This window comes from Meleagris gallopavo, chromosome 2 (assembly GCF_905368555.1).
Source record: "Meleagris gallopavo chromosome 2, MGAL_WU_HG_1.1, whole genome shotgun sequence".
In the NCBI taxonomy this organism is placed as follows: domain Eukaryota; kingdom Metazoa; phylum Chordata; class Aves; order Galliformes; family Phasianidae; genus Meleagris; species Meleagris gallopavo.
Genome location: NC_139405.1, coordinates 3531118 through 3541920, shown reverse-complemented (window position 1 = coordinate 3541920; position 10803 = coordinate 3531118). Strand labels below are relative to the sequence as shown.

The window sequence follows — 10803 nt, the reverse complement described above, 5'->3', positions numbered from 1 at the left end:
CCGCGGGTGTGGAGCGGGAAGGAAGCAGCCAGGGTTCAGAACAACGTTTGTCTTTATTGTAAAAATAAAAAATAAAAAAAAATAAAGAAGAAAGAAAGAAAAAGAGAAGGGAAAAATAAATAAATAAATAGAAAGAAATCGAGGAAAGAAAAAGAAATAAAGAAAGAAATCGGGAGGAAAAAAAATGTAAACAGAAAAAAAAGACGCAAAAAAAAAAAAAAAAAAAAACCCGGAAAAGTAAAAGGAAAAAACAAAAAAATTCAGGGGAAAAGGAATAAAAATAAAGGGATGGGGAAACAAAGCAAACAAACAAACGACAACAAGAGCAAAGAAGAAAATCAGAAAAAGGAAGCGGCTCGCACACCGGGACCCGCGGCGCTCCCCGCCCGCCCGCCGTTCGCAGCCCCGAGGCGGCCCGGCGGGGGCTGCCCGCTGCCGTCGGGGGGCTTTCTGTCCATGCGCGACCGTTAATTTCGTAAGCCGTAATTCAGAACAACGAACGCGACTCTTTTTTCCCCCTGGAACGCGAGCGTCGAAGCCGACGAGCTCCTCCGGAAAGTCTCCGCGTCCTCTCGGCGCTGCCGGCGCTCCCCGTCCTGCGGAAGGCAGCGGCCGCTCCCGCCCGCACCGCTCGCCGCCTCCTCGACCTCCGGTTACAACTCAATTTCCCTCCAATCAACCGATAATGAAATCGCACTTCGGGGGCACCCTTCTAAAATTAATTCTGCCGGGCTAAGTTGCACTTCAGAAGGTTTATTGTTCGCGCTCGGCGGGGCCGCAAGGTACGCGCACGGCGGCTCTCGGGCTCCGCGGGACGGCGGGGCCGGGCTGGGTGCGGACACCCCGAGCCGCCCGCCCCGTCGGATTACCACGTCCTGCCGTAGAGCAGGTTGGGGCTGACCATGCCGCCGCTGTAATCGACGCCGGCCGAGTCCATGGGGGCCAGGGGGGGCACCTGGCCGTGCAGCGGCGGCGGGCTGGGCGCCAGCTCCTCCAGGTCTGCCGCCTGCCCCAGCGAGCCGGGGTGAGGGTGGGAGGCGGGCAGCGAGCCCCCGGGGCCGCTGGGGGCCGCGGGCTGCCCGGGGGCCGGGGTGCCGCTGCCCGGCGGCGGGCAGGGCTTGCCGTCCTTCACCAGCACGGGCACGGCGACGCGGCGGGGCGAGGGCTGCTGGCAGAGGCCGCCGGAGCCGTCGGGGTGCAGCTGCTGGGCGGCCGCCTTGTCCTTGGCCTGCCGCTTCATCTTGTAGCGGTGGTTCTGGAACCAGATCTTCACCTGGGTGGGCGTGAGGTGGATGAGGCTGGCCAGGTGCTCCCGCTCCGGCGCTGACAGGTACTTCTGCTGCTTGAAGCGCCGCTCCAGCTCGTAGACCTGCGCCTGCGAGAAGAGCACTCGCCTCTTCCTCCGCGGGGCCGCGTGCAGCGGCACGATGCCCTTGGCTCCTTCGCCGAGGCCGCTCAGGCCGCCCATCCCGGCTACGTTCATCCCCGCCGCCGGGCCCACGAACCTGGAGACTGAGCGGGACGCGCGGCTCAGAGCGGGGGCCGCCCCGTCGGAGCGCGGCCGCCCCATCCCGCCGCCCGCCGCCCCTCGCCCCGCGCCCGCACTTACTGCCAGGGTAACGCGGGTCTCCGCCGGCCCCGTACCAGCCGCCGCCCGCCGCCGCGCCGCTCCTCATGCCGTCGGGGTAGGCGGGCAGCTCGCCCACGTTGCCCAGCCCGCCGCCGCAGTACCCCCCGACGGCGCCGTGCGGGAACTGGGAGACGCCGTGCGGCATGTGGTAGGCGGCCGCCCCGGCGGGGCCCGCCACGACGTGCTGCGGGACGGCGGCCGCTGCGGCGCCGGGCACCGCGGGCTGCCTGTAGGGCCCCAGCCCGGCCGCCCCGTCCATGCCGCCGAACTTCTTGTAGCTCTCCTCCATGGGGCTGAGGATGTCGGTGACGGAGAAGGGCGTCGTGTGCTTGGGGCTCAGCGACATGGCGGGGCGGGCCGGGCCCTCCGCTCCCGCCGCCACCGGCGAGCCGTGCGCTGGCGGCTACCAGCCCCTGGGCGCTCGTAGCTCGCCGTTTCTTTTAGCCCGGCGCCAGCTTTACGCCAGACACCGAGGGGCGGAGCGACGGCCCGGAGGGGGACAGCGGCGGCGGGCGGCCCCGTCCCCTCCCCGCCGCCGGGCAGCGCCCCCGCCTCCCGCCGCCGCCCGGCCCCGGCCCCCTCCTCCCGGCATTGTCCCGCGGCCGCCGTCGGGCTCTTAAGCCCGGCCGCCCCGGGGCACGGCCGCAGCAGCTCCTCCGCGGCCCTCGCCCGTAAGTATCCGCGACCCGACGGCACGGCCCTAACGGAAAACGCCTCTCCCGAAACCCGCGGCGCTCCCGGCGTGGGCGCGGTGGGGATGGGACCCGGGGGTCGCCGCTCCGTGGGGTCCGGGCCTGGCCGGGGGGAGTTTGGAAGGGCGATGGACGGTCGGGGATTTGGGATTTCGTTCGCTTTGCGACGGCGAAGTGCCCCCTTGGGGCTGCCGCTGCCGCCGGGCTGGGGCTGCGGAGCCGTCGGGGGAACTGCGGCCGGGCTCCGCTCCCCGCTCCGGGCAGCCCGACGGGGCGGCCTTGTCCGCGAGTAGGGGCTGAGCTCTCGGCGTGTCCCCGCGCCGCTACCGCCCCTTCCTTGGGTGAGGACGGGCCGCCGGGCACCACACAACCGTACGCAGCCCCTCGACGTGCACCCAGGTGGCCGGTGCAGGATGCTGCAGGCTGCTCCCACACTGCAGGATGGCCTGGGGGCCGTGGGACCCTTCCCTTCTCTTTTCCCTCACGTTCCTCTTACACTTTCCCATCTCTTCCCTTTCCTTTTCCTTTCCCTCCCCTTTTTTTTTTCCTTTCCCTTTCCTTCTCCCTTTCCCTCTTGTTTTCCCTTCCCTTTTCCTCTCCCTCTCCCTTTCCCTTCCCTGTTCCCTTTCCCTTCTCATCCCATCCTCTCCCCACATCCCATCTCTGTGGATCCATCCTTTTTCTGATCCCAGTAGTTAAGCACAGACAGAGATGTATGTGTATTAATTCTCTCACTAACTCATCCATCCCAAACTCTTTATCCCCACCAAGTTTACCTACAAAACTTGGTTCATGTGCAGGTTTTCCAGACTTTAAGCAGAATTCCTGGTGCTCCCATTTATTTTTTTTTCTCGTGCATTTCCTCCCTCTCTGCATCCTCAGCCCCACTGGCAAAGAGTGGAGGGGACTGGAGGGGCCGCAGGACCCAAACCCTCCTGCCCTAAGGATGTCTTATGGGGACCTGCCCTAAGGATGCCTGGCAGGACAGTGTGGGGACATCTCACAGCTCTGCTGCAGAACGCACAGTGCTCCCCACAGCGCTGAGCCCCGAAGGATGAGTGCAGCCAGGAGAAATGCAGCCCATATGCTGCTCCCACCAGGAGCGCCCTGGAATTCTTCACTCATTAAAAGTGTGATTTTTACGTCTATATTTATATAGGTCAACCCCTCAGCATTGTAATGATCTCTTCTATCATTTCCTAAGTTGCCCATCTTGTCTTCACAGAAAGAAAGCGTGTTGGCAAGGGCGGTATGAAGCAGCAGGTCCGGGTTGGAATGCAGTGTTGAGGTGCTTTATCCCTGTGCTGCTTTACTCTTTGCAGCAACCCAACTCGTGCCTTTGTTTCCTCACTCCCGTGAGTCGGAATTTTCCAACCGGAAAAAATGTTTCATTGCTTTAGAATACGTGTGAAAATGAAGATCCAATTGATAAGGCGCATTTTCACACCAAAAAAAACCCCAAAAACCCCAAACCGACCCTTGAAGTCATCCTTAATGATAGAATGTATATTTGTTAACTGAATAGCTCCATACCTGGAAGTGAGAAGCAAAACCAGACCGTACCCTCCCATAGTATGGGATGACCGAGCTGTAGAATTCCAGCCAAGTAATTCCAAAGGCAGATTTTCAAAAGGCATTATAAAAGAAAGTGCGATAAGGCAGGCAGTGATAGCGAAGAGCCCGCCGAGAAGTGCCACGATGGGGTTTTAATTTGGGGGTTGTTTCCGTAGCTCCCCACTGACACACACAGCGCAGGAGGTCACCACTGCTGATCACTGCAAAGTGCAGGTGTTATTTCAGAGCTCGATTTGTCTTTCTGATCATAATGGCTTGGCTTATCTTTCTGCTAATAACGGCATATTTTGGGCGGACGGCGCTCATTTCCACCGCTGAGTTGTTCTTGCTGTTTTAGACTGTGTCTATTACAGTGAAGATACTGACCTTGGCGAGACACAATTGACACAAGGCTCGGGGCTGATTTTGGGGGGCCACGTTTCAGTAAGCCTGTATAAATGCTAATTTATTGCTGCTTGTAGTTCCCTCCAACTCATCAGCCATAGCTGCCCATTGCTGAGTTACGGCGCTGCGCTCGGGCTGATGGCAGATTGCCTCCATTCACCTCCTACCAATAATTTGCAGAGATTAAAAAGGGGCTCAGGAATGGAGGCTTAAAGCATTGCTTTCTAAAGACGTTTAATTTGATTAAAAAGGGAACGTGGGTTTTCCAGGGCGCTCTGACATCATTTCCCTACAAACCCCAGGTGTAGCAGCTCTTCCCCCCCTGTTCAGAGGGAAGGAGTGATGTCTGTACATCTCCAGCTGCACGTGTTGCTCCCACTGCCCACACCAATGTGTCCGAGAGCAATCAGGCCCTTGGGAATTAATTACAGGGCTGGGTGCCTACTTCACGCACTGGAGATGGTTTTGTGTTTTTGGGGGAGTTGCTTATAAGGAGATAAAGTCAACAGCAGAGTTGTATGGTGGGGTCCTGGTCTCACCACTCACTCCTATGGCCCCCCGTGCTGCCTGTCTTTACTTGATGGCAATTACCACTCGATAATTACTTTCTACTATAGTGACTGTAGGTGTTGCACGTGCCCCTACTTGGAACAAAAGCCGAACGTATTGGTCTCCTGAAATCCTTCCTCAAGAGCTGTGCATGCTGAGCAAAGCATTCTGTCAGAGTGTTTTCGGAGCAGTTTGCAGCAGAGGGGCCTTCTCTGTGCCCTCCCCATCCTCGCAATGGGTCCATGCCTACCTCTGGCTGGACGCCCACACTGGGTGCCGCGTGCCTCTTGCACCCCGTGGCAGAAACCCGCTCCTCGAGCCGTTTGCCAGGCTGTTAATCTGTTCATTTGGAGGGTGGTTGAAAAAAAAACTTTTCCGATTTTCTGTCGCATCGCTGGGGAAGATGCTGGACAGCTCCGAAGCCCATGGGAAGCGTGCTGCGGGTTGGCAGGGCTGCGAGCACGGAGGAGGGATGCTGATGGCATTAAGGTGGGTTGCCGTGGTTCCAGCTGGAGCTGGTTCTGTGCTCAGCAGAACCCCTCGGGATCAGGCTGGATGCTGTCGGCTCTGTTTCCCCACTTCTGGCGCAGCACCTCCTGGCTAACTTGCTCTCCTGGTTGGTTTAGAGGCATAGAATCATAGAATCGTGAAGGTAGAGGAGACCACTAAAAGATCATCCGGTCCAACTCCAACCTACCCACCGTGCCCATTGCCCACGTCCCTCAGTGCCACATCCCACGGCTCTGGGACACCTCCAGGTGACCCCACCTCTCCCTGCAGACAGATTGGCATATAGCATCATGTGGGCTCGCTTTGGAAAGGGAAAAAAAAGAGGGGGGGGGGGGGGTACTCATTTGATGACATCCCTTGGTTTCCTTTGTTGGCATCTTGAAGTCAGCGTGCGGTCAAGGTGACTCCTTGGGTTAGGGGTAGATGCAGCAGGAGGAAATGACAGAGTGTTGACTTCCTGAAGGATTCTCTCCATTACCTTTGAAGTCGGAATAATTTTCCCTGCACAATTAGAAGTAACCATAGTTACTGGGAGCCCTCGCTCCGGGAGGCTGAGCCGAGCAGGGGGCATCCAGCAGGGGAGAGGAGGAGCTCCATGGGAGCAAGGCTCGCGCACGCCCCGTGCCGGGCATGCAATGCTTGGGCTCTTGGCTGGGGCTGTGGGGTGCAGATCTGGGGTCAGTCCAGGGTCCCACAAGACAGATCAGTGCCACAAGCACGTGCTAGCACAGAGGTCCCATTGCCTGAATATTTATAGCACCTTTGCTGTGTTCATTCTAGCATTAAACTGCTAATTAATTATGACATTTGTACTACTTCATTTTTCGCTGTGAATCCGCAGAACCTGGCAGGCAGTTAATTAGCTCTCTCTATGCAAAGGATACCAAGAAAAAATAATTGCTTGAGGAATCATCGTGGCGTTCTCTCAGAAAGGTCTTACCTACGAGCTTGCTTAAAGCTTGCTGGATTTGCACTTTGTGAGATGCCTCTGTCAAAGGCCAGTCCTTAGGAAGAGCGATTTGAAGGAAAAGGTTATCTGGGAGATGCAACTCAGAGGGTGTTATTTAGTGCTTGTGAGTCCAAGGGAAATCAATTATCTAAACAACTCCCATTCTGGAATGGCTTGCTTTATTCTTTTTTAAATATGTACTCATCTTTCTCTTGATATTGATGCATACAGCTGACAAACCTGAGCCAGTGATGGTGGTCTGTCCCCCACTGGTGCTGCGTGGGGATGAGTGAGAATATCAACTGAGGATGGAAATTCTGGTTTAAAATGTATGAATATATGTGTATGTATATAGAAGAGGGATTTATGACCTTGATGCATTTTGTGGGGAGACTTGGCTGGGGGCTTGGCTGCACCTCGGGGACACCAGGGCATGCTAAGAGTGGTGAGGCAGTGGCACAGGCTGCCCAGAGAGGCGATGCTGCCCCATTCCTGCAGGCAGCCAAGGTCAGGCTGGATGGGGCTCTGAGCACTGATGGAGCTATGGGTGTCCCTGTGCACTGCAGGGGGGTGGACCAGATGCTCCTTAGGGGTTCTTTCCAACTGAAACAGTTCAGTGATTCTGTGATTCCATGAGGTGCTCCCTGTGGTCCCCATGGTGCCGTCCCAGTGGTGCCATCAGGATGCTGAGCATTGCTCTTCATCACCACCTCCTGCCTTCTCCAGCGAGGCCTGTGGCACCGCAGGCTCTGTGGGATAACAAGCAGATGGCAAGATAACCAGGAGAAATGGGATAATGGAAACGACATAGGTGCCTATGGGGATGAACAGGCATTCCTTAAGCGGATTGAAGGCTACAGAGGGTGCGCTTGCCCTCGGCGCTTCCTTTGAGAAACTTGTTTTATTAGCAGGTAGTTCTGTGGTGAGGTTACAGAAGGAGCATTACAGTAATGGAGTTGACATCTATATAATAGAGTTGACATTTTATTGAAAAGGAGAAAGAAAAAAAACCTTAACAGGGTTCCCCTGCCTCCCCCTCCCTTTATTTCCTTATTTTGCTGTCATCAATTGAAATAAGGCGCACAAACTTTGAACAGCCGCCGATGCTGGCAATTTAATAAAATTTCATACAACAGCAGTGCTTCAGGAATGCTAGCAGGACAAATCAGCCAGCTGTAAACTTGAACTTTGCTGAGAAATCAAGGCAATAGCTTGTTCAACAGCAAATAACAAAGATTTTGAATCAATTCTTGGCGCACACTCGTGTTATTAACTATTATGCACAATCTTGGCACCTGGTTTGTGTTGGATGGTTCAGCAAGAAGTTCAGAGCGGGGATCCTGGAGGACAGCACTGCATCTTGAGATGAGTAAATAGATGTGATTTGCTCTGTTTTGGCCTCTGGTTCAGCTTCACATCACTTTGCATTGAGTTGGGTTGGGGCGTGAAGGAGATGATCTACGTGTCAGATTCATTAGGAAAGGTTGGGATAAGAGCAAGGTGCCAGCCCAGCTAAGGAAAGGGAAGACAAAAGTGTCTTCAGGCCCTGAGCCCAGAAGGAATGTCAGCTCAGATCTCTACCTCCAAGAGCATGCATTGGGATTCTGCTGTAATGAGGTGTGCTTATCCATTACTGCTAATAATGCCATATCTTCCCAAGTCCTCCGCTGCTGGATTCCTGATATGAAATTCAGCTCTTCTTTTTATTTTTTTTCCTGCCTTGGAGGAGCTGCAGACCTTTCTGTCCATCTGGCATGGTTGGAAGTGGAGGCAAGAAAAAACAAAACTGAGTTAGGAAGTTCTATGTTTTTCACTCATGTGCTTATGAAGGCTGTGGAAGCATCCTCCCTGCCTTCCTCGTTCTGTATGGAACAAAGGAAAGAAAGCATTTAAAGAAAACGAAGAGTCTTGGCTCTATAAATGTTTTTCTGATGTAGTATTTTTTAATTGACAAAAGTTACAAGTCCCTTGTTGGCTTCTGCTCTTCCCTCTGTCCTCCAACTTAAATAACACGTCTTTCTTCTTTGGATAGCTTGGGTTACTACAGCCCAGTGACATTTGTATTTCTAATGTAATAATCAAATGCTAAAACACAGATTACACTTGGATCAACACATCCAGTTCTTAAACCCTGAAAGTAATTATCTTTTCTCATGTACAATGAAATGAAAATATTATCTAGGAGCTGCTGGTTCCTTCATCAGCCGTGTGCCCAGAGCTGGGATGGATCCTGTGACACACCAGATTGGTCAATTCCTGTGCCCAAACAATTTCATGTGAGTGATGGGGACAGATATGGATTCCTTCTCCCATCTCAGTTGTGGTCACTCAGGTGCCCAAGGTAAGGGGCTGGGCCAAAGAGGAGGCTCAGGGGAGACCTTACTGCTCTCTGCAGTGACTTGAAAGGAGGCTGTGATGAGGTGGTTACAGCGACAGGACGAGAGGGGATGGCCTCATGTTGTGCCAGGGGAGGTTCGGGTTGGCTGTTAGGAACGATTCCTTCTCCAGAAGTGATTCTGCACTGCCACAGCTGCCCAGGGAGCGGTGGGGTCACCTGGAGGTGTCCCAGAGCCGTGGGGATGTGGCACTGAGGGACGTGGGCAGTGGGCTCGGTGGTGGTGGTGAGGTTGGACTGGATGATCCCATTAGTCTTTTCCAGCCTTGATGGTTCTTTGAGTCTATGATTCTATGTTTCATAATGCTTTCCCAGACCTAAGCATTTCTAATTCTTGCTGAGATGATCTCTCTGTTCTTAAGGTCCGCCGTGTTCCAGCCAGTGTGTTGTTTATCTCACAGCTATGAAAGCTACAACACTGGAAACCATGTCAGAGTTTGACCCCCTGATGGCAATCTGCACTCCATAGTTACAGTGCAATACAAGTTTTCAGATGTGACAGTAGCAAGGCTTCTAGACACTGTGTTTAATTTCCTAGTGCTGTAAAGCTGGACATCCTCCATCCTCATGTTCACATGCTCTTGAAAGGGGCAGGGATTAAACCACGCATCCTCATCAGAACCCACAGTGATTTTGTCCAATGATGTTGGAGCAATATTGGCACAACCCACCAGTGAGCAGCGCACTGGAGTGTATATATTGGCACATAATTCCTGGTTTAAAATTGTAGCCAAATTCCTTCTGGCCAGTGCAGCCAAAGGGATGGGGAAGGTGTTTCTGTCCAGTAGGAGCCACCCAGAGAGCTGTGGGTGCCCCATCCCTGAAGGTGCCCAAGGCCAGGTTGGATGGGCCCTGGGCAGCCTGAGCTGGTGGGGGGCAGCCAGCCCATGGCAAGGGTTGGGGTGGGTGGGCTTTGAAGTCCCTTCCAACCCAACCATCCTGTGGTCCTTGAAGCAGGAGGTGTTGGCAGAGAACGGCCCGGCTCTGCTCAGAGCCCCCACAGAACAGGAGGGGATCTGGGCTCACCGAGGTGCTTCAGAAGGCATTTGATGTGGGGAAACGGTGCGAGTTGATAAAGAAGTCAATAACACTGCGTGTCTGAAGTGGAACTTCAGCTAACTGCTGAAAATACTTTGAAAAGCGCTGACCACAATTAAGCACTTAATCAGGAGAGAGATGCAATTTTCTGAGGCTCAGAGTACAAAAATCGTGAAGCACAGATCCAGAGATATGAAGGAAAATGTCTCTTTGGCAATTAAGATCCATTCTGCTCAAAGGCTGAAAATGGTATCATTGAATTACTTTTGTTGCACGGTTGATACGCTGAATTATCTAAAATGTAAACCATTGTGCCTCAAATGCCACTCAAGAAGTAAAACAGCTTCTCCTGCTCAGCTGTTACCCAGCTCTGCGGATTGTCTCCTGATGCTATCTGCTTTCCCTTCTTTAAAACAGCACTCATAATGGAGTTTTTTTCTTTCCTTCCCTGTAGCATGGTGCTGGCTGGAAGGAGCTGTGCAGGAGCACTGCGGAGAAGAGACTTTCCAGGAGTGTTTCTGCATGGAAAGCCAACACGTTTGCCTTGCAGGACTGAGGGAAGGAGGGATGCTGACTTGATTGGTGAAGTCGATGCGAGACTTCCCAGTGATTCCAGTGGGTGCCGACCTCTGTGGGCTGAGACAGCAGCCTCAGCATTGAGTTTGACCCTCACGCAATGCTGAACCACACTGAGGCCACAAAACGCTGTTGCATCCTAAATAAATTCAGATGAAACCATCACACGGCAGCTTTCTTTGTGTGGGAACTTAAGGAGCTGGGAGAAGAAGGATGGGGCGTGGGGAGGATGCTCACACAGCGTGTTTGGGAAGGACAGACAAGGTGGATAGAAGCAGAGGCAGGTCTGATTACTCTACTCCAGCGTTATTTCCCAAAGCCTCGTGCTGCAGTGTGGTGTTACATGAACACAGCCCATAGAGGAGTTAAGGGCAGCTTTTATCCTCTGATGACTAGCGTGCTGCAGCCAGATGGAACGGTGTAAATCTCTCCTTACACACAACGAAGCCAAAACAAATATTACGCAGTGATTAAGTGGCAACCCAAACAGAAGCAGGCGTCCTGT

General features: G+C 54.0%; 1 protein-coding gene across 1 annotated transcript; it reads right to left on the bottom strand.

Annotated features, from left to right (window-relative positions):
• Nucleotides 1–865: 865 nt before the first annotated feature.
• On the bottom strand, nucleotides 866–1976 carry NKX2-4 (NK2 homeobox 4). The gene is made up of 2 exons (XM_085218657.1): nucleotides 1610–1976; nucleotides 866–1512 (listed from the first exon to the last, which is right to left on the bottom strand). Exons 1-2 carry the CDS (start codon nucleotides 1974–1976, stop codon nucleotides 866–868), a joined length of 1014 nt encoding a protein of 337 aa, XP_085074783.1.
• Nucleotides 1977–10803: the final 8827 nt, after the last annotated feature.

Excerpts from the sequence above, each read along its gene's own strand:
- NKX2-4 (XM_085218657.1), bottom strand. The coding sequence starts at position 1,976 with ATGTCGCTGAGCCCCAAGCACACGACGCCCTTCTCCGTCACCGACATC. Across the intron at positions 1,513-1,609 it reads AGACCCGCGTTACCCTGGCA|TCTCCAGGTTCGTGGGCCCG; the intron begins GTAAGTGCGGGC and ends CGTCCCGCTCAG.